Source organism: Podarcis bocagei (genome assembly GCF_964188305.1).
Source record: "Podarcis bocagei genome assembly, chromosome: 4".
NCBI classification, from domain to species: Eukaryota; Metazoa; Chordata; class Lepidosauria; order Squamata; family Lacertidae; genus Podarcis; species Podarcis bocagei.
In genome coordinates, this window is record NC_138128.1 from 91,948,471 (window position 1) to 91,972,303 (window position 23,833).

Here is a 23,833-nt window from a genome sequence, read left to right on the forward strand (position 1 = left end):
AGAAATATTTTGCCATGTGTCAAACCCCACTGAATATTTTGAGTACAGGAGCATAAGTTTCCTATGTGGAAGTTATTCCCATGCAAGGAATTTTCTTCTGGTCCAGGCGGTCCTGATTCTTCCTTGGATTAGTCCTGCTGTGGTTGCTGTCAATTCTCTCCTCGCACCCTATAAAGATATTTGCAATTTCAATTCTGCAGAGAGAGACTGTGAGCTAAAGGCTCCAGCTGTTTCCATTTCATTTATTTAATGTTACTTTTATGTCCCAACTTTCCTCCATGGAGTTTGATGTGTACAGGCTTCTCCCTCCACCTCCATTGAATCCTCACAACAATTCTGCGAGGTAGGTTAGGCCAGGAGATGGTGACTGGCCCAAGGTACACCCAGTGGGCTGAGTGGAGATTTGAAAGCTGATCACCCAGGCTCTGACCTGATGATGGAACCACACAATCATAGAATCATAGAATTGGAATAGACCACAAGGGCCATCGAGTCCAACCCCCTGCCAAGCAGGAAACACCATCAGAGCACTCCTGACATATGGTTGTCAAGCCTCTGCTTAAAGACCTCCAAAGAAGGAGACTCCACCACACTCCTTGGCAGCAAATTCCACTGTCGAACAGCTCTTACTGTCAGGAAGTTCTTCCTAATGTTTAGGTGGAATCTTCTTTCTTGTAGTTTGGATCCATTGCTCCGTGTCCGCTTCTCTGGAGCAGCAGAAAACAACCTTTCTCCCTCCTCTATGTGACATCCTTTTATATATTTGAACATGGCTATCATATCACCCCTTAACCTCCTCTTCTCCAGGCTAAACATGCCCAGCTCCCTTAGCCGTTCCTCATAAGGCATCGTTTCCAGGCCTTTGACCATTTTGGTTGCCCTCCTCTGGACACGTTCCAGTTTGTCAGTGTCCTTCTTGAATTGTGGTGCCCAGAACACAAGCTCTAGTTTCTGCAGAAAATTCACCCAGGGGAAAAACAACAACCCACCGCGAATTCCCCATTGCTAGGGAGAAAACAAAACCCACAGCCCTCCTCCTACTGAGCCACTGTTGACGACTGTAGAAATATTTGCCTGACAGCTGGTGTGATCCCTGCCCCGTAGAGCTGGAACGGGTGGCATGCATAGTAGATGCCGGTTATTTGAAAATGACGACATTCAGTCACCCTCCAGCCACCATCGCACCGAGGCTGAGCTTGCCTGCTTTCCTCATGCGACACATCCAGGTTTCAGCCGACTGTTTCTGCAAAGGACTTCTTCCCCCCTATCCTCCTCTTCGAGCCAGCGACTCCCTCTCCACCGATTCCACCCCGATCTGCCGAAAAGAATTGCGGTTCTGGCTGATGTCCAAGTGAGAGGGGGACTGTGCCAGGCAAGCTGGGAGGAGGAGGAGGAGGCCGAGGCAAATGACATGACTCAGATGAGCTCTTCTAATTATAAAGCACAGCCGGGGGTGGGATGGAGTATTTAAAGGTGTCGGAAGGACAGGAAGACAGTTTCCTGATGCCAGTTCTTCCTACACTTCAGCCAAGCAGGACACACACAGCATGCTTCGGACTCGGGGTGATAACTCTACGCCCCAGTTGAAATGAGGATTGCAGAATATGGCACCTGCTCTGGTAGAAGAACCTGACCACAGGTAAGGGGGCAGTGTGTCCAATTTTAGCTCTCTAGTACAGTGGTACAGTGGTATCTTGGGTTACGTTACCTTCAGGTAACGTAATTTCGAGTTACGAACGTGGCAAACCCAGAAGCGCTTTATCGCGCCGTGCGTGTGCGCAGAAGCGACGCCTGCGGATACGGGCATTTCGTATGGACTCCCAGGACAAATGAAGTTCGTATCCAGAGGGTCCACTGTACCTTGGTTCTCAAACGCCTTGGTACTCAAACAACTTGGGATCCAAACACAGCAAACCCGAAAGTAAGTGTTCCGGTTTGTGAACCTTTTTTGGAAGCCAAACATGCTCTGTTTTGAGTGTTACGCTTCCGATTTGAGTGCCACACTTCTGTTTTGAGTCCTACGCTGAGGTCTGTCTGTTTTTGCTATTTATTTTGCTTTTTTGTTTTTGCGGCTCTTTTTGTTTTGTTTTTGTGACTGCATAGAACCCAGTTCAGCTACTGATTGATTGATTGCGTGACTGCAATACATTGTTTATTGCTTTCATTTTATGGATCAGTGGTTTCGTTAGATAGTAAAATCCATGTCAATTTGCTGTTTCAGGGGTGGTTTTTAAAAGTCTGGAACGGATTAATCTGTTTTGCATTACTTTCTATGGGAAACCCCGCCTTGGTTTTGGAATGCCTTGGTTTTGGAATGGACTTCCAGAACGGATTTAGTTTGAGAACCAAGGTACCACTGTAACTATTTCTGGCCTCTTGCATTGATCCGGGTGCCGCATTGACCAGCCTGTGTCGTATAGTTTAATTTCTAGTCCCGTCCTGGTTTTGAGGCATTGCTCAACTGCAGCTGTTGTTGAGAGAGTTTCTGGTTGTTGTTTTTAGAAGGCTTGGAGCTGGTCAGAGCTACAAAGGTCTATAGCTATCACACATCCAAAGGATTGGCAAGGGTTATGCGAGGAGACTTGTGAGATGCCCGGAGGTGTGCCATTCCTGTTGCAGGGTTTTTGTTGTCATAATGGCAAGCGCAGTGATCCGTCAACTTGGGCTTTCCCAAATTCAGACCTCGCCTCTGTCATTAACCTGTTAGGCAGGCTTAGGCAGTCCTCCAGCGGCAATAAAAGAACAAATTACTGACCTACTTTACAGGATTGTTGTAGAGGTTTGCAATACAATGTGGCTGATATTTTTTACATGGCATTGTCCTATTACAGATTGAAAAGCAGACTAATTGTTACAGTTAGATAGTATCACATATAAAGAACTTTATACGTTTTCTCCTTACCAATCTACAGTGGTACCTCGGGTTACAGACGCTTCAGGTTACGGACTCCGCTCACCCAGAAATAGTGCTTCAGGTTAAGAACTTGGCTTCAGGATGAGAACAGAAATTGTGCTCCGGCGGCGCGGCAGTAGCGATGGGGCCTCCTGCTGCCGCTGCACGATTTCTGTTCTCATCCTGAAGCAAAGTTCTTAACCCGAGGTACTACTTCCAGGTTAACAGAGTCTGTAACCTGAAGCGTCTGTAACCCGAGGTACCATTGTATTGGTTATGGGGCAAAATGAATGATCTGGGAGCAGCTGGTGTGGTATCATTGCTGAAATTAAGCAGGTACAGACGGACCTTATCACTTCCTTTGATGGGAGAATACTGGGAGAGTAGGATATATTTCTTAAAAATAAGTGTTCAGGTTGCTTTCTTCACACCATTGCAATATTATCCACATGGGCCAAGGTTGTTTGCATCTTTCTTTCATTTTTTTTTGGGGGGGGTGTCAAATTTTTATTAAACTTTAAAATATTCACATATATATTCCAGATTCCAAATTTATTATACATTTCTCTCTAAATTTTGACTTCCCGGCGTTCGCTCCACACTGTTCTTAATCCCATCCCATTTACAAGATTGCATTCTAACCAACATTTCACCTAAGACACATTATTCTATTTCATGAGTTATCAACCTTCTACCACTCCTCATGTTTCAAATCCTGCTCGCGATTTCATCTGATTATATATTTTTTTCAGATATTCCAAAAAGGACTTCCATTCTTCCATGCATAGTCTGCCATTCTGGTTTCTTACTTTTGCCGTTAGTTCCGCCAGTTCTGCATAGTCCATTCGCTTTAGAATCCATTCTTCTTTTACTTCTTTCATTTTTAAGCAGCTAGTGCCTAGGTTGATTCTGTTGTTCAGAATAGGCCAGCATGACTTCTGATTCCTAAACAAAGCCCACATGGAGACTCTCTGTCTCTCTGGAGCACAACAGGATAAGAAGGAAAGCACATTTCTCCTAAGCTACCTTTCAAAATGGGAAGAGGGTGGCGCTGTGGGTTAAAGCACAGAGCCTAGGGCTTGCTGATCAGAAGGTTGGCGGTTCGAATCCCTGCGACGGGGTGAGCTCCCGTTGCTCAGTCCCTGCTCCTGCCAACCTAGCAGTTCAAAAGCACGTCAAAGTGCAAGTAGATAAATAGGTACCACTCCAGCGGGAAGGTAAATGGCATTTCTGTGTGCTGCTCTGGTTCGCCAGAAGTGGCTTAGTCATGCTGGCCACATGACCCGGAAGCTGTACGCCGGCTCCCACAGCCAGTAAAGCGAGATGAGCGCCGCAACCCCAGAGTCGTCCGCGACTGGACCTAATGGTCAGGGGTCCCTTTACCTTTTACCTTTTAAAACAGGGAGGACCATATAAAGACCCTTGAAGGGAAGGGTAGAGGAAAACGTAATAAATACAAAGAACGACACAATTCACACTGTGTTTTAGTGCTGAGGAATATGAACTGGGGAAGAAGATGAAAAGCCTGCTAACTCACAAGACGTCCACCAGCAGATAGGCTGTGAGCTGAAAGTAATTTAAGAATATATTCCCATTGTTCATTTAACTAGCAACAAAGGTCCAGTGAAAGGAGGAAAGACCATCTGCCACCAAAGCCACATTTTAACCACAAGTCTATAACTCTTTCATTCTGTGTTCAGGACCAGGATGCTGAGATGCATTTTCGAAATGCAGCAACGCTGTAGAAAGGCCAGGAATGAACGGGACAAAAGTGAATGCATTCTTTTATCAGCAGAAACGGGGACGCCAACAACATCTCCCTCTCTTATTCTTCAGTGTTTTCCAGGGGGAAAAAGAGCAGGACATTCCATTAGTTTGCTTCTTAGCAGCTTGCCCCCATGGGACCCCTGTGCCAAAAGGCCCCAGTATTGATGTAATGGAGTTGCAGCGGTGGGCAACTCTGGCAGCAAAACGATGTCACTTTAAGCTATGGCTTCGTTGAATGTGATTTGATTGTTCAGTGATTTGGGGCTAGGGCTGCAAAGGGGAGCAAAATGTTTGCAGTGGAAGCAGCCATGTTCCTCACTCTTAACTGGGCATTATCTGTAGGACATTAGAGCATCTGCAAAAACACTAGGTAAAGGTAAAGGTAAAGGTAAAGGTAAAGGACCCCTGACATTTAAGTCCAGTCATGGCCGACTCTGGGGTTGCGGCGCTCATCTCGCTTTACAGGCCGAGGGAGCCAGCGTTTGTCCGCTTCTGCAGACAGTTTTTCCGGGTCATGTGGCCAGCATGACTAAGCTGCTCCTGGCAAACCAGAGCAGCGCACGGAAATGCAGTTTACCTTCCCGCCAGAGCGGTACCTATTTATCTACTTGCACTTTGACGTGCTTTCAAACTGCTAGGTTGGCAGGAGCAGGGACTGAGCAATGGGAGCTCACCCCATTGCGGGGATTTGAACCGCCGACCTTCCGATAGGCAAGTCCTAGGCTCTGTGGTTTAGACCACAGCGCCACCCGCAAGAAACACTAACAGATGGTAAAGAGGGTGGGGGAAGTAAATGGAGGACATTTGTAAATTGTATGCCCTCTGAGTTCCCTTTTGAGCCCAAATATTAACCTTAGCTTTTCTTCAAGCAGCAAGGAATATAGCCATTCATAGGGTGCATCCAGACTTCCTTTTGTGCTGCACTTTTCAGGCACATGTCTGGGCTTTAAAGATTTGCACCTGAGCATTTCTTTCTTTCTTTCTTTCTGTCTTTCTTTCTTTCTTTCTTTCCATGGGGAATCCAGTGTTTTACCGCTGAATTGGAACAAATAATAGTCCATGAAAAGCCTGGCCTGTGTCTGGAACACATGCTTAGAAATGTTTCACAAACGGAAGTCTGGATGAACTCTCAAATGTCGGCATCCATGGCAGCTCTGCTGCCACTCACCATGTTTCATGCGCAAACATTAATGTGCAAAAAGAGCCAACACATCACGGCAGCAGAATGATCCCACAATAAGACCTTACGCAGCATACAGGCAAGACGCAACTGGACAGGTGTTAAGAAACCAAAGTGTTTCCCACAGTGCGCGACATCATGGGTCAGCTCGCACAAGGGCTTGAACCCTGAGCGTCACAAGCAGCCTGCAGGTAGCTCCATTTCTGAGCAGCAAACATGCAGGGCTTCGCCCTAAAGTCACAGGGCAGCTTACATCAATTACAACACAACATTGATATTAAAACCACAATGTTTAAAACAACAATATAGGAGACACCAGACTTGCAGCAGTAGAGACTGGGTTCCTGTCGAGTTTGTGTGTGCGTGTGTGCGTGTGTGTGTGTGTGTGTGTGTGTGTGTATGTGTGTGGAATCCCGGGGCAGAATGCCTACAACAGTTTTGAGATAAGTGTTAACAAATACTGAAAAGTCAAATTCTTGTTGGGCCAGACCATTTGTGGTTGCCGCATCCCCCAGAGCTCCCATCAGCAGGGCTCCCACTTGTATGCTCTTGAGTTCTCCAGATGTGAGAAAAGAATAAGGCAGCCAGCCCCATGACAGATATGCACCTGGGATGTGTGTTTTCTTGCTAAGTCTTAAATACTGTAGTTGTCTCTGGCTGCAGAGTTTGATGGGTCCCTCTTCCCCTCATGGCTATGGAAATGGAGTGGGAGAAAGTGGGGGAAGGGTAGTATCAGTGGGAATGTCGTTTTTAGCTCTTGCACATGTAACATGGCACCATTACTGTGGGAAACATGCAGGTGGCGCTGTGGTCTAAGCCACTGAGCCTCTTGGGCTTGCTGATTGGAAGGTTGGCGGTTCGAATCCCTGCTCCTGTTGCTCTGTCCCAGCTTCTGCCAACCTAGCAGTTTGAAAGCACACCAGTGCAAGTAGATAAATAGGTACCACTGCGGTGGGAAGGTAAACGGCGTTTCCATGCACTCTGGTTTCCGTCACAGTGTTCTGTTGCATCAGAAACAGTTTAGTCCTGTTGGCCACATGACCCGGAAAGCTGTCCATGGACAAACGTCGGCTCCCTCGGCCTGAAAGTGAGATGAGCGCCGCAACCCCATGGTTGCCTTTGACTGGACTTAACCATCCAAGGGTCCTTTACCTTTACCTTTTTTTATATTGAAACAGGAGTTGGGGCTGAATAAAGTCCTCTAAGCCTCTCTTTGTGTCTCTTGCTCATAGAAGCTAGCCTACTGTAGAAAGGCAAAATGTTATATTAGTTGTTGTGGGCATAGAATCATGGAACTGTAGAATTGGAAGGGACCCTGTGGATCATCTAGTCCAGTCCCCTGCAATTTAGGAAAATGCAGCTGTCCCATGCAGGGATCAAACCTGCAACCTTGGCATGATCAGCACCATGCTCTAACCAACTGAGCTATCCAGGCTACTGGCATACACTTGTGACCTTTCCTGTCTTTCATTTTACAGAGAGGATCCGAATTCGCATGTGGAGAAGCTGAGGTCCTCTGGCACGATGACTTCTGGTAAGTTGGCTCTCCCTGTTGTTTCCTTCCGCCTCTTATCGTCTTGTGAATGATGTATTCTAAGGTTACCAGATTTTTTTCAAAGGATCCGGGGGACACTTTTTTTAAAAAGAGAAAAAAAGCTACTGATTTTTTTATAAATAAATAAATAAATAAATTAAGAAGTAATATCTTCTGTGGTCACCTCTGTCGCGCGGTCTTTCTCTTGGCCCTGGCCTGCTCTCTTGGAGCGCTAGCCGCCGTGGGATAGGCTTGGGTTGGGCCTGGGCTTGGCCACGTGTCCTTGCTCTCCCGGTGCTCTCCTACCTCTCCTCCTCCTACCTCTCGACCTTGACAGATTAGAGAATTGGGCCAAAACAAACAAGATGAATTTTAACAGGGAGAAATGTAAAGTATTGCACTTGGGCAAAAAAAAATGAGAGGCACAAATACAAGATGGGTGACACCTGGCTTGAGAGCAGTACATGTGAAAAGGATCAGGGAGTCTTGGTTGGCCACAAACTTGACATGAGCCAACAGTGTGACACGGCAGCTAAAAAAGCCAATGCAATTCTGGGCTGCATCAATAGGAGTATAGCATCTAGATCAAGGGAAGTAATAGTGCCACTGTATTCTGCTCTGGTCAGACCTCACCTGGAGTACTGTGTCCAGTTCTGGGCACCACAGTTCAAGAAGGACACTGACAAACTGGAACATGTCCAGAGGAGGGCAACCAAAATGGTCAAAGGCCTGGAAACGATGCCTTATGAGGAACGGCTAAGGGAGCTGGGCATGTTTAGCCTGGAGAAGAGGAGGTTAAGGGGTGATATGATAGCCATGTTCAAATATATAAAAGGATGTCACATAGAGGAGGGAGAAAGGTTGTTTTCTGCTGCTCCAGAGAAGCGGACACGGAGCAATGGATCCAAACTACAAGAAAGAAGATTCCACCTAAACATTAGGAAGAACTTCCTGACAGTAAGAGCTGTTCGACAGTGGAATTTGCTGCCAAGGAGTGTGGTGGAGTCTCCTTCTTTGGAGGTCTTTAAGCAGAGGCTTGACAACCATATGTCAGGAGTGCTCTGGTGGTGTTTCCTGCTTGGCAGGGGGTTGGACTCGATGGCCCTTGTGGTCTATTCCAACTCTATGATTCTATGATTCAGCGGCAGCAGTGGCACACCAAGGTCGGAGCTCCCTCTTTTTTCTTCTTCTTCTTTCTCTTTCTTCCTTCTCCTCCTCCTCTCCTCCTTCTCCCTGTGTCGGCTCCGGGGTTTTTACTGGCCCCGGAGTACCGCTGGGCAGTCAGCCGGGTGCTCTCGCTCCCAGCTCGATTTGGATCGTGTGTGTGTGTGTGTCAGCCATTCCCCCAGTTGACATCCCTGGTTCCCCCTCGGCAGTGGCAGCGGCAGTCTCAGCAGCCCGGAGCCAGCCTGGTAGTGCAGTTGACTCTGGCTGGCTTCAGGAGCTGCTCGCTGCCGTGGAGCCTGCCATTTTGCCTCGCCGGAAGTCCCCATATGATGTGTCTTGTGCTGTTGAACCAATCACACAACATTCATTCCCTACTAATAAATCTACAACACTTAAAATAAAAATCCAGGGACATTAAATGAAATCCGGGGATGTTCCGGGGACAGATTTTGTCCAGGGACAGATCTGTAAATCCGGGGACTGTCCCCGGGAAACGGGGACATCTGGTAACCATAATGTATTCTGCCGGAAGCAATGCAGAGAACCATCCCAGCATTCTAGGAGTAACTTCAGGTATTGCATTTGACGGGTACCTGCACCCCTAGCTTCCAGGAGCAGCAAACCTACAGAGTAGTTAGATTGAGGGCGAGGAACCTGCTGTTGACTAGATGTTGACAGTTTTTTTGCTTGGAATGCATCTGACCTAGAATTCCAAAAAGGCCCAGAAGATCGACAGCAAGTTTGGCAAGTCTGCCTCAGATGTCAAATAAGACATTTCCCTAAGCATGCAAATATTTTAAGCCGTATACTTATCTTCTGCAAGAAGTGGCCATAAACTGTGAGTGTGGGTTCTCCTTTAAGCTGCTGTTTATACTCAGGGGCAAAATGCGGATTGTGCCCTTGATCTCCAAAGCATCTAATTTATTAGCTGAGCTTGATTTTGAGGTCCCAGAACAGTCCTCGGCTAGAGATTGGAGGCTGCTGCTGCTGCTGCATGTCTGAAGTCTCAGCACAGTGTAGCAGTCTCTATGATTGAACTCACCAGATCAGGAAGAAGAAAAGTGGAAAGGCTTTCTCATTTTCCCCCTGCAGTGGTGGGGAAAGAGCAATATTAGCAAGTCTGCTCAAATTACACTATGGTGGGTTTTGTTTTTCTGAGTTAACTCTTTGTGTACCTTTGTGCAGATTTTTCAGCTGCTAACAGAAATGTGTTAAAGGTGGAAGCCTTAAGCTGTTTTTGTGATGTAAGCTCACAGCGATTTAAGCTCCCTGGTAATCTTTTCAACTCAACGGTGTTCTCATCTGCCCACTGTCAGAAGCACTGTGACTCTGATTAACAATTGGTGGAAACCGGTTAGGGATTGTAGGGAAAGATCTGCCCAAAAAGCTGAAAAACATCTTCCATGTATGCGACAACGGCCGCGCGAGTTTTAATAGCACAAGGATGGAAGACTGAAGAAACCCCAACTAAAGAATCATGGCAAGAAAAATTGATGGATTGTGTAGAACTGGCAAAACTGACATACAAGCTACGGGACAAGGATAACTGTGACTTTAAAGATGAATGGGAACCCTTTACAAAGTATTTGAAGACACAACAAAGTGAACTGGACTCCTTGGCAGGTTTTGAATAAACATTCACAAACTTTTTATTGATAATAATCAGCTAAATAGTTTGAGGATCTATACAACTGTGTAACATGCAGAAAACAGCATTTCTAGAGAAATCAAAGACTGGAACTGAGGGAAGTCGGGGGCTGGGGGTGGGTGGGTTCTGTGGGGGGAGGGAGGAAAAATGGGGGGGGGAATAAGGATGATATGTTTCTGGATAATATGTTTTGTTTTAATTTTGAATAAAAAGAAGGAGGGCAAAAAACGATTGGTGGGAACTGCAATTGGAGGGAATCTGCTTGTGGGGTTTCCATGGAATTTAGCTGGCCACCCTGAGAACAGAGTACCAGGTTTGGGGCTTGAACCAGCTGAGCCCTTCTTATGTCCTCCCATTCATGTACCCTCATCATCTGGTGTCAGTGTAATTAATTTTCACAACCTCCCTGATGTTTGGAGGACATGCAACTCCAGAGAGATTTCTTCTTCTTCTTTGAGGCATAGACAATACTCATGAATGCACTACCTATTAACTTCTCAGGAATGTGTCTCAAAAAATAGATTGTTATTAGCAATGTTTCACTACCACTTCCCATGCTCTCCTAGCCAGAGGGCATGATTCTTCTACCATCCTTTGAGGATAAGTCTTCTGAAGAGATTACACCTTCCCAGCCTGTTTGAAGCAGCAGTTACAGAACCACAGAATTGTAGAGTTGGAAGGGACCCAAGAGTCATTTAGTCCAACTCCCGGCAATGCAGGAATCTCAGCTAAAGCATCCCTGACAGAGGGCCATCCAACCTCTGCTTAAAAACCTCCAAGGAAGGAGAGTCCACCACCTCTCGTGGGAATCTGTTCCACTGCTGAACAGCTCTTACTGTCGGAAAGTTTTTCCCGAATGTTTAATCGGAATCTTCTTTCTTGTAACTTATAGCCATTGGTTCAGGTCCTACCCTCCAGAGCAGGAGAAAGCAACCATGTTCCCTCTTCCCTTGAGATATTTGAAGATGGCTCTCATATCTCCTCTCAGTCTCCTCTTTTCCAAGCTAAACATGCCCAGCTCCTTCAAGCGTTCCTCATAAGGCTTAGTTTCCAGACCCTTGATCATCTTGGTTCCCCTTGTGGCTTTTGCCTCCTAGGATAGGTCATAAGGAAAGGGTTAAATGAGTGTGATGTGATTGTCCAGTGGGAATGCAAGGGGTGGAGTAAAAGTTAGAGTGGGAGGTTTTGAAAGTCAGTTGAGGTTTGAGAGTTGAAGAAGGAAGAGGGAGGATTAGGTGTGGGTTGGTAGAGTTGTATTGTGAGAGAGTGAGAGGAATTGTCAGGTGGAGTCAGATAGATAGTTGGGAATAATCACTTTGAAGTTGTTAGGAACTAAGATCTAAGAAACTGGCAAGAAAAATTATCTGTAACCATAAGCTTGTTCCTGCATTTAAAAATAAACTTGATTATTTGTTAATGTTAACAACTGACTGGACTCCGTGTGTCCCCGTGAGATACGGGGTGGTGGCAGCAGAAAAAACAATTGCAGTGGTGGCACAGGGTCAATAGACCGTCAAAAGTCCGGGGGCCCTGTGTATGATCACCACACCCCTCCTCTGCAAACATTCCAGCTTGTCAACGTCCTTCTTAAATTGTGGAGCCCAGAATTGGACACAGCATTCCAGGTGTGATCTGACCAAGGCAGAATAGATTGGAACTATTACTTCCTTGATCTGAACACCATACTTCTGTTGATTCAGCCTAGAATAGCATTAGCTTTTTTTGTTGCTGCATCACACAGTTGACTCATATTAAGCTTGTGGTTCACCAAGACCCCTAGATCCTGTTCACATGTACTGCTAGTAAGCCCATCCAATATTTGTGCATCTGGTTCTTCCTGCCTAACTGCATAACCTTACATTTGTCCCTATTGAAATTCATTTTCAATAGGAGGAAAGAATTAAAAGAGACAACTTCTCTTTGGAGATGGGGCCAACTAAAGAACAGGCTAGCTGGACTTTTTAATAAGGTTTCAGATAACTGCGGCTCTTTGCTGAGACAACATTCATAGAATCATAGAATCATAGAGTTGGAAGAGACCACAAGGGCCATCGAGTCCAACCCCCTGCCAAGCAGGAAACACCATCAGAGCACTCCTGACATATGGTTGTCAAGCCTCTGCTTAAAGACCTCCAAAGAAGGAGACTCCACCACACTCCTTGGCAGCAAATTCCACTGTTGAACAGCTCTTACTGTCAGGAAGTTCTTCCTAATGTTTAGGTGGAATCTTCTTTCTTGTAGTTTGGATCCATTGCTCCGTGTCCGCTTCTCTGGAGCAGCAGAAAACAACCTTTCTCCCTCCTCTATGTGACATCCTTTTATATATTTGAACATGGCTATCATATCACCCCTTAACCTCCTCTTCTCCAGGCTAAACATGCCCAGCTCCCTTAGCCGTTCCTCATAAGGCATCGTTTCCAGGCCTTTGACCATTTTGGTTGCCCTCCTCTGGACACGTTCCAGTTTGTCAGTGTCCTTCTTGAATTGTGGTGCCCAGAACTGGACACAGTACTCCAGGTGAGGTCTGACCAGAGCAGAATACAGTGGCACTATTACTTCCCTTGATCTAGATGCTATACTCCTATTGATGCAGCCCAGAATTGCATTGGCTTTTTTAGCTGCCGCGTCACACTGTTGGCTCATGTCAAGTTTGTGGTCAACCAAGACTCCTAGATCCTTTTCACATGTACTGCTCTCAAGCCAGGTGTCACCCATCTTGTATTTGTGCCTTTCTTTTTTTTGCCCAAGTGCAATACTTTACATTTCTCCCTGTTAAAATTCATCTTGTTTGTTTTGGCCCAGTTCTCTAATCTGTCAAGGTCGTTTTGAAGTGTGATCCTGTCCTCTGGGGTGTTAGCCACCCCTCCCAGTTTGGTGTCATCTGCAAATTTGATCAGGATGCCCTTGAGTCCATCATCCAAGTCGTTGATAAAGATGTTGAATAAGACCGGGCCCAAGACAGAACCCTGTGGCACCCCACTAGTCACTCTTCTCCAGGATGAAGAGGAACCATTGATGAGCACTCTTTGGGTTCGGTCAGTCAGCCAGTTACAAATCCACTGGGTGGTAGCATAGTCAAGACCGCATTTTACCAGTTTCTTTACAAGAATATCATGGGGCACCTTGTCAAATGCCTTGCTGAAATCAAGGTAGGCTACATCCACTGCGTTCCCTTCATCTACCAGGCTTGTAATTCTGTCAAAAAAACGAGATCAGGTTATTCTGACATGACTTATTTTTCAGAAATCCATGCTGACTATTGGTGATCACAGCATTCCTTTCTAGGTGCGCACACACTGTTTGCTTAATGATCTGCTCCAGAATCTTCCCTGGTATTGATGTCAGACTGACTGGGCGGTAATTATTTGGGTCCTCTCTTTCCCCCTTTTTGAAAATAGGGACAACATTTGCCCTTGTTCTCCAGGAATTCTCAAAGATGACTGCCAGTGGTTCTGAGATCACATCTGCCAGTTCTTTTAATACTCTTGGATGCAGTTCATCTGGCCCTGGAGACTTGAATACATCTAAACTGGCCAAGTATTCTTGTACTATCTCCTTAGTTATTCTGGGCTGTGTTTCCTTTGTTGAATCATTTGCTCCAAATTCTTCAGGTCGGGCATTGTTTTCCTTATCGGAGAAGACTGAGGCAAAGAAGGCAAAGAATTCCTCCGTTACCAACACTTGGGTGTGTGAAGAACTACTGTAGCTCTGATTGCTCTCCATGGTCCTGATGAAGCTTGCCTGAATCTTGATTAATCTTGGCCAAATCAAAACGAGATCCTCCCTTTTGCTGGAGGGGGGGGTGCAAAAGGAAAACCTCCCCATACGCTTGTGGCGAACTTGTAAAGGTGTCAAGACATTCTGCTGACGTTTGGGAGTATATCGGGATTTGTACATCAAGAGCAGCTTCTCCACAAAGATATCCCATTCCTCCTTAGAACTGCTGGAGTGGAGGTACCTAGACAGTAAGAAGGAAGAAAAAGAAACCTCATCTGAGCATTTACTCCAGAATTTGTTTCAAGAGAATTTGGCTTTGGGGAAAAGTTAAGGGGCTGTTTAGACCGGCTCTAGAAGACTGTGTGTGGAAGGGAGAACAAGGCAGCCCTCAGAGAAGGCAGGGACTATTTCAAGAGTCATTGGAGAATGCAAGAAAATTATTCTTCTCTTCTTCCTTCTTTCTCTATTTTGTTTGTTCTGGCTCACCAGTAAGGATAGTACTCTTCTGCCCAAGCGCGCGCGCGCTCTCTCTCTCTCTCTCTCTCTCTCTCTCTCTCTCTCACACACACACACACACACACACACACACACACACTTACAGGTGAAACTCGGAAAATTAGAATATCGTGGAAGAGTTTATTTATTTCAGTAATTCAACTTAAAAGGTGAAACTAATATATGAGATAGACTCATGGCATGCAAAGTGAGGTATGTCAAGCCCTTATTTGTTACAATTGTGATGATCATGGCATACAGCTGATGAAAACCCCAAATTAACAATCTCAGGCTGATAGCATCCATGCCACGCCACATTGAGGCAGTAATTGATGCAAAAGGGGCCCAAATCAAGTACTGAGTACATATGCATGCTTCTACTTCTCAGAAGTCCAATATTGCTCTATTTGCAGTCCTTGTTTTGCTGATTTCATTTAATAGTCTAATTTTCTGAGATTGTTAATTTGAGGTTTTCATCAGCTGTACGCCATGATCATCACAATTATAACAAATAGAGGCTTGGAAGATCTCGCTTTGCATGTCATGAGTTTATCTCATATATTAGTTTCACCTTTTAAGTTGAATTACTGAAATAAATGAACTTTTCCACGATATTCTAATTTTCCGAGTTTCACCTGTACACTTCTGTTGTTGCTGCCCAAAGGGTTTTGCATTAGCACAAAAACCCTGAACTGAACTCACCAGATAGTCAGTCACCATTGCCCTGCTTCAGTTAGTCCCCTCCTCCTTAATGTACTTCCTTTGCCGACTCAACCTGGAATGATAGAGTCCTTTTCTGGAGAGAGGCGTGCATCCCACTACACAGTGTTAAAAATAGCTATGCCACCTTTGCTTTCACAATGCTCTACGTCTTTTAACGGCTGTATGGGAGGCAGCTGTTCAACAGGTTCAGAGTTTCGCTGGCTAGGGTGGTCGTAGGTGAGAAAGGCTGTGCTTTACCTGTCCCATTATCAACCTTTAGTAATTAAGGGCACAACACCTCTTGGGAAAAGAACGGAAAAGCTGCTGGAAACTCTGAGCAGGAGAGGTTGAATGAATGTGAGCAATGAGTATGATCTTTTGGAAACGACCGATTAAGTGATTTTATGGTATGTTCCAATATTAGGTAAAGGTAAAGGGACCCCTGACCATTAGGTCCAGTCGTGACCGACTCTGGGGTTGCGGCGCTCATCTCGCTTTATTGGCTGAGGGAGCCGGCGTACAGCTTCTGGGTCATGTGGCCAGCATGACCAAGCCACTTCTGGCGAACCAGAGCAGTGCACGGAAACGCCATTTACCTTCCTGCTGGAGTGGTACCTATTTATCTACTTGCACTTTGATGTGCTTTCGCACTGCTAGGTTGGCAGGAGCAGGGACCGAGCAATGGGAGCTCACCTCATTGCGGGGATTCGAACCGCCGACCTTCTGATCGGCAAGTCCTAGGCTCTGTGGTTTAACCCACAGGGCAGACAATTTGCATTTTTCTTGAGTGTCCCCTTCCCTGAACTAGGGTACCCATTGCACGGGACATCATGCTCCAATTCTGTTTCCTGTTCCTTGCTCTTGCATCTTCCGTATACAGTGGGCACCTCAGACACTTTCCTGTCCTTGTGGATTCAGCATGAGAATGATGCTGATCTTTTCTGCTCTTGTTTCAGAATGCAAAGAAGTTGAAGTTGGAAGCACTGTTGTGAATGGCCTGGTACTGGGCAGTAATGGACAAGACAGAGGTATGTTGAATAACAATACAAAATATTATTAGTAGCATTAGTATATGAACCACCTTCTACATAAGCATCTCAAGGCAACAGCAATAAAAATAGAGGGGACGCGGGTGGCGCTGTGATCTGAACCACTGAGCCTCTTGGGCTTGCTGATCAGAAGGTCGGCGGTTCGAATCCCCGTGATGGGGTGAGCTCCCGTTGCTCTGTCTCAGCTCCTGCCAACCTAGCAGTTTGAAAGCACGTCAGTGCTAGGAGATAAATAGGCACTGCTGCATGGGGAAGGTAAATGGTGTTTCCGTACGCCCTGGCACTTGTCACGGTGTTCCATTGCACCAGAAGCGGTTTAGTCCTGCTGGCCACATGACCCGGAAAGCTGTCTGTGGACAAACACTGGCTCCCTCAGCCTGAAAGCGAGATGAGCGCCACAACCCCATAGTTGCCTTTTACTGGACTTAACTGTCCAGGGGTCCTTTACCTTTACCTCGGTCTCGGTCAGGTATACAGGCCTCGGTCCTGTATACCTGAAGGAGCGTCTCCACCCCCATCGTTCAGCCCGGACACTGAGATCCAGCGCCGAGGGCCTTCTGGCAGTTCCCTCATTGCGAGGAGTTTACAGGGAACCAGGCAGAGGGCCTTCTCAGTAGTGGCGCCCGCCCTGTGGAATGCCCTCCCTTCAGATGTGAAGGAAATAAGCAGCTATCCTATCTTTAAAAGACATCGGAAGGCAGCCCTGTTTAGGGAAGTTTTTAATATTTAATGCTGTGTTGTTTTTAACACTTGATTGGGAGCCGCCCAGAGTGGCTGGGGAAACTCAGCCAGATGGGCGGGGTATAAATAATAAATTATTGTTGTTATTATTATTACCTTATGTTGAATAGAAATACAAAACATTATTATTAGTAGCATTAGTATATTAACCACCTTCTACACAAGCATCTCCAAGCAACGGCAATAAAAATAGCAAACAAACCATTAAAAACAAATATAAGTTGTGGAAGATGGAAAAGCCGTCTCTCTGAGTTTCCCTGCTTTAGGAGGCGGTTGCCGGGTTTTCTTTGCGATATTACTTTCGCGAAATCCACGTATATGTAAATAAATTTCAAGGAGAGAGTTGAGCAATAAATTCCCCCAAATCAGCAAAAAAAGAGTTAGAGTATTCATGTACAGTGGTACCTCGGGTTACAGACTCCGCTAACCCGGAAGTAGTACCTCGGGTTAAGAACTTTACCTCAGGATGAGAACAGAAATCGCGTGGCGGTGGCATTGGAAGGCCCCATTAGCTAAAGTGGTCCCTCAAGTTAAGAATGGTTTCAGGTTAAGAACGGACCTCCAGAACGAATTATGTTCTTAACCTGAGGTACCACTGTAGAGGAACAGTTTGCCTGATGCAGCAGTTGGCCTGTTTCTGAAGAAGGAAGGCTACTCAGAAAAAACCCAAAGGGAACCCAAATAGTCCCCCGTGGAGTTAAGAGAAGTTGTCCAAGGTGTTTGTGTACAGCTGCATCTCTTGAGGCTTCCCTGCAGCTTCACACCCCGTCCTTCCTGGCTGCCTGCTTACAGTGCCAAGGATGCTAATACATTGCCAGCTCAAGCCCTGCATATTGAAAATACTCCCTGCTCAGTTGCAGAGAAAGAGGTGCTGTTTTGTTTTGCAGCTTCTTGGAGGAGGGCTAAGTCTGGCTTTATTAAAGAGTGCTTTGAGCTCTGGATGTTATCCAGAGCACTTCTGGCTGATCTGGAGCTGCCTCAATCCATTCTGCATCAGGGCCCTATTCAGAATTCAGGATTTGCTGCAGTCTCAGTTCCTCGTCCCATGCCTGTAATGGTAATGGTAAAGGGACCCCTGACCATTAGGTCCAGTCGTGGCCGAATCTGGGGTTGCGGCGCTCATCTCGCTTTATTGGCTGAGGGAGCCAGTGGACAGCTTCCAGGTCATGTGGCCAGCATGACTAAGCCGCTTCTGGCAAACCAGAGCAGTGCACGGAATCGCCATTTACCTTCCCGCCGGAGCAGTTCCTATTTATCTACTTGCACTTTGAGGTGCTTTCGAACTGCTAGGTTGGCAGGAGCCGGGGCCGAGCAACGGGAGCTCACCCTGTCGCGGAGATTCGAACCTCTGACCTTCTGATCGGCAAGACCTAGGCTCTGTGGTTTAACCCACAGCACCACCTGCGTCCCAGTTGTGAAATAGTCCCCATGCAATCCTGCTTATTGCCAAAGTCAGCAGTACAGTGGTACCTCGGGTTACATACGCTTCAGGTTACATACGCTTCAGGGTCCAGATTCCGCTAACCCAGAAATAGTGCTTCATGTTAAGAACTTTGCTTCAGGATGAGAACAGAAATCGTATTTTGGTGGCATGGCGGCAGTAGGAGGCTCCATTAGCTAAAGTGGTGCTTCAGGTTAAGAACAGTTTCAGGTTAAGTACGGACCTCCGGAACGAATTAAGTACTTAACCTAAGGTATTACTGTATTTCAAAATGATAAGTTCTGGAGCTTTTCACATACAGTCATACCTCATGTTATGTTTGCTTCAGGTTGAGCATTTTCAGGTTGCGTCCTGCGGTGACCTGGAAGTACTGAAAAGGGCTACTTCTGGGTTTCGCTGCTTGTGCATGCGCAGACACACAAAATGACATCACGCGCATGCGCCGAAGCAGCAAATCGTGATCTGCGCAGACGCGGGTTGCGTTCTGCTCATGTTGCGAATGGGCCTCTGGAATGGATCCCATTCACAACCAGAGGTACTACTGTATAGACTAAAGTTTTCTCTGACGTAACCTTTCAAGCATTGGACACGGGTGGCGCTGTGGGTTAAACCACAGAGCCTAGGACTTGCCGATCAGAAGGTCGGTGGTTCGAATCCCCACAACGGGGTGAGCTCCTGTTGCTCGGTCCCAGCTCCTGCCAACCTAGCAGTTCGAAAGCACCTCAAAGTGCAAGTAGAGAAATAGGTACCACTCTGGCGGGAAGGTAAACGGCGTTTCCGTGCGCTGCTCTGGTTCGCCAGAAGCGGCTTAGTCATGCTGGCCTCATGACCCAGAAGCTGTACGCCAGCTCCCTCGGCAATAAAGCGAGATGAGCGCCGCAACCCCAGAGTCGGTCACGACTGGACCTAATGGTCAGGGGTCCCTTTACCTTTACCTTTAACCTTTCAAGCAGTTTATAACCCAGACTGAAGATGCTTTCTTCTGTGCAATGCACGTTGGCAAGCAAGCAAGCAGTAATTGTTTCAGACAGTGATGCTGCATTGTCAGTAATATGGCTGAGGGTGAGCAGAGCTTGCTGCTGTCTACTGAACGCTTCACTCCAGACTTGCAGAAAGTTGAGGGGATTGAGATAGGAAGACCCTATAGCAGCTCATCTCAAGACAGCGAACCTCTGGGTTCACACTGAATGCAAAAGGCAATAGCTGCTCTGTTTTGCATCTTATTTTAGGGTGGGCGGGGGCAGTTGACACGCTGCTGTCAAATTGCAGCTCTTCTGGGATCCTGGATTTCTCAGTTGTTTAATGTGGGCAGCCCCCAGTTCCCCTCTGGGGGTTGGGGGAAAAGGTGTTGAAGACAGAAATTCTTCAGACTCTGAGTTCATAAATGTAGTCTGCTGCTGGGAATCAGAGGCAAGGAATGTTACGGTGTCGGTTAAGGAAGAGAGGATTGGAAAAGGAAGGCAGGCAGGGGGAGAAAGGCGATTGGTCTGCATCTTTATAGTTTATAATGAACATTGTGGAGGGAGGGTTTAGGGTTGGCGGTGGAGCATGTATGTGGAGCAGTTAAACAAAATGGAGAGAAATCCCTTCCCCTTTCTGTAAGATGTGGGTATATTTCAGGGGAAAGGACATCCGCCAGAATCAGGTGCACATACACACAGTGTAACAATAACATATTGACAGTGCCGGATTTACGTATAAGCTAAACAAGCTGTAGCTTAGGGCCCCACTCTCTTGGGGGCCCCAAGAAAATTTAAAGGGAAAAGAACTGGATGTGCATTTCCAAAATATAAGATAAAAAACAAAATAAAGCCTACATACAGCAACAGTGTTTTGTGTTGTGTAGGCTCCTATTTGTTATGTGCACATGGCTTTAGATACCTATTAGGTCCATAAATAGGGATGCGGGTGGTGCTGTGGGTTAAACCACAGAGCCTAGGACTTACTTGCCAATCAGGAGGTCAGCGGTTCGAATCCCCGCAACGGGGTGAGCTCCCGTTGCTCAGTCCCTGCTCCTGCCAACCTAGCAGTTCGAAAGCATGTCAAAGTACAAGTAGATAAATAGGTACCGCTCCGGTGGGAAGGTAAACAGCGTTTCCGTGCTCTGCTCTGGTTTGCCAGAAGCAGCTTAGTCATGCTGGCCACATGACCCGGAAGCTGTATGTCGGCTCCCTCGGCTAGTAAAGCGAGATGAGCGCCGCAACCCCAGAGTCGGCCACGACTGGACCTAATAGTCAGGTCAGGGGTCCCTTTACACTTTTAGCATTATGCTTTCCATTTTTAAGTTTGGAATAGAGTAGCTGCTTTGGAAGACCATCATCAGGCATCCTCACAACATGACCAGTCCAACGAAGTTGATGTTGAGGAATCATTGCTTCAACACTGGTGATCTTTGCTTCTGCCAGTAAAGTGAGATGAGCGCCGCAACCCCAGAGTCGGCCACGACTGGACCTAATAGTCAGGTCAGGGGTCCCTTTACACTTTTAGCATTATGCTTTCCATTTTTAAGTTTGGAATAGAGTAGCTGCTTTGGAAGACCATCATCAGGCATCCTCACAACATGACCAGTCCAACGAAGTTGATGTTGAGGAATCATTGCTTCAACACTGGTGATCTTTGCTTCTGCCAGTAAAGTGAGATGAGCGCCGCAACCCCAGAGTCGGTCACGACTGGACCTAATGGTCAGGAGTCCCTTTACCTTTAGGTCCATAAATTACCATATAGCATATATTCAACACAAGAAAACAGCGACAATTGGTTGTTGACAAAGGACAGCTGGACATATAAAGGGCCCCATTACCTTCAGTAGCTTAGGGCCTCATCAAACCTAAATCTAGCCCTGCATATTGGGACTGGTAACCAGTCTTAAACCTGGGCCTTTTAGCACCAGCAGGAGTATATCTCAGGGAGATAAGAAAGAGGGAAAAGTTACCCTCATTTTTCCAGTCTCCTTCCTAGAGCGGTCAGAGAAGCACTACAAGTATCCTATTCCAGACTGCCTGGAAATCGAAGCCTTCTCGGTCTGTGTTGGGGAGAGAGATGCGTATGACAGCCTAATGTTTTAATTATCAAGTTTTCTGACATTGTTTGAATACTTTATGTCATGTTTCCCCACATGCCCTCCCCCTTTTGTTTCTTCCCGACTTGGACGCACCATCTTCTGTACCTTTTATGTTTGCAGCGAATGATGTCCCTTTAGGTTCACGCTCTGTTTCTGCTGTTAAAATAATTCCCGTGAAGAAAGTGAAAAGTTCTCCTGGTCTAGTGTTGCCGACAGGTATAATTCTCTCTCTCCCTCTCTCTCTCTTTTATTTTTTTATTTTTGGTCCTCTCTCCATATATCCTTCCCAGGACTTTCGCTTTGCCTCCTGGTTGCTAAAATAGTTTTTCTGCACCGTCCTCCCCCACCACATTTCATCAGTGCTCTATAAAATTAGACCAGAACAACAAATATGCCAGCAGAGTTCACCAGAGAGCCATTCTGAAGGTAATTTACCATGGAGGAGGGAGGAGAGAGTTACATCAGGCCTCCACTTGCTTCAGTAGTGACTGTCTGGTGAATTTTGAAAGGGGTAGGAATTTAGTGAGGGCACAAGCAGACCACGGCCAGGTCACCCCCTTTTGCTCATTTCCACTTCAGCGCACACACGTATTTATTTATTTTGCTTTGGGACCTAAACTTCTTCCTCTTTCCTTTCACCAATTAATTCAAAATTGTGCTTGCTTATACAGTCAATTGTGCTTGCTTATACAGGGACGCGGGTGGCGCTGTGGTCTAAACCACTGAGCCTAGGGCTTCCTGATCGAAAGGTTGGCAGTTCGAATCCCTGTGATGGGGTGAGCTCCTGTTGCTCGGTCCTGGCTCCTGCCAACCTAGCAGTTCAAAAACACATCAAAGTGCAAGTAGATAAATAGGTACCACTCCAGCGGGAAGGTAAACGGTGTTTCCGTGCGCTGCTCTGGTTCGCCAGAAGCGGCTTAGTCATGCTGGCCACATGACCCGGAAGCTGTCTGTGGACAAACGCCGGCTCCCTTGGCCAATAAAGCAAGATGAGCGCCGCAACCCCAGAGTCGGTCACGACTGGACCTAATGGTCAGGGGTCCCTTTACCCTTTACCTTTATACAGTCAAATCTCGGTTTTCGAACGTCTCAGCTGCTGAACGTTTTGGAAGCCGAACGCCGAAAACCCAGAATTGAATGCTTCCGTTTTCAAACGCGCCTTGGAAGTCAAACGGCTTCCGAGGCATGTTTTTCACACACACACACACACCCACACACACACACCCATTAAACCTGCTGACAGCCCTTTGACAACCCTTTGTCAAATGGACGTCCGTAACAGATTATGTTAAAAAACCGAGGTTCCACTGTATATTGTTAAAGATTTAGGAGGGCGACCCTCCTAAACCCTAGAAATTAATAAATTAGGTTTGCCATATTTTGAAGAGCAAAAAAAGAGAGGGACACATTTGCCAGCTTCTAGTTTTAACTATAGATGGATGCGGGTGGCGCTGTGGTCTAAACCACAGAGCCTAGGGCTTGCCGATCAGAAGGTTGGCGGTTCGAATCCCCGCGATGGGGTGAGCTCCCGTTGCTCGGTCCCTGCTTCTGCCAACCTAGCAGTATGAAAGCACGTCAAAATCAAGTAGATAAGTAGGTACCGCTCTGGTGGGAAGGTAAACGGCGTTTCTGTGCACTGCTCTGGTTTGCCAGAAGTGGCTTAGTCATGCTCGCCACATGACCCGGAAGCTGTATGCCGGCTCCCTCAGCCAATAAAGCGAGATGAGCGCCGCAACCCCAGAGTCGTCCGTGACTGGACTTAACCATCAGGGATCCCTTTACGTTTCATTTTTAACTATGGATCGCTATGACGACTCTTATTTCACATACCCATGAAAAAGAGGGCATGTCCTGGGAAAAGAGGACATATGGCAACTCTAAATAAATTGTAGGATTTTTATTCTTTGGCATGTGAAGGGAGAACAGGAGCTGCAGTGGAATTCCTGGGCTAGCCTATGGAAAACGACTTGGCTAAGCCATTAAGAATCAATACAGGGCCATTGAGAGTCATTGGCAATGCAAGAGAACTGTCCTCTCTCCTTTCCCTGAGGCGTGAACAGAGATTGGGTGTTGGGAAGGTGGCCAAGGTAACTGGGTGTGAGGTGACAAGGAAGGAGAGATTTTGAGCAAGGTGTTCTGGGAAGAAGAAGGGAGAAGGAAGACTGGTATCCATCTTGGGCAGGCTGGCTGCAGGCTGGCTGGGAGAGATGACTTGGAGCATCTCTTCAAAAAACCGTTTACATGCAATATGAACAAATGACAGCAATCATTTGATAAAATAGTATATTTGCTTACACTAAAGGTGTCAGACAAAGCTAAAAGGCTTTGCGCATGGGCCCATCAGCACAAAATTGCCTCTAAATTGTATGTGTTGATTTATGAGTATAGGTGCAAAATCTTAAATAATTACAGTGGTACCTTGGTTTAAGAACAGCTTA

At 46.5% G+C, this 23,833-nt stretch overlaps 1 protein-coding gene across 37 annotated transcripts in view; it reads left to right on the top strand.

The window, feature by feature from the left end:
* Positions 1-23,833, top strand: part of SORBS1 (sorbin and SH3 domain containing 1) — a 212,920-nt gene that overhangs the window by 84,011 nt on the left and 105,076 nt on the right. For 10 of the 37 annotated variants that reach the window (XM_081191448.1, XM_081191452.1, XM_081191480.1 and 7 more), the window contains exons 1-4: positions 1,210-1,639; positions 7,319-7,374; positions 16,060-16,131; positions 21,516-21,611. In XM_081191448.1, coding sequence (XP_081047574.1) covers positions 1,605-1,639; positions 7,319-7,374; positions 16,060-16,131; positions 21,516-21,611 — 259 coding nt within the window. In that variant the 5' untranslated portion in view covers positions 1,210-1,604. Of the gene's footprint in view, positions 1-1,199; positions 1,640-7,318; positions 7,375-16,059; positions 16,132-21,515; positions 21,612-23,833 lie in introns of those variants that run through there. The other 27 variants (XM_081191455.1, XM_081191481.1, XM_081191453.1 and 24 more) reach the window with 23 other exon arrangements.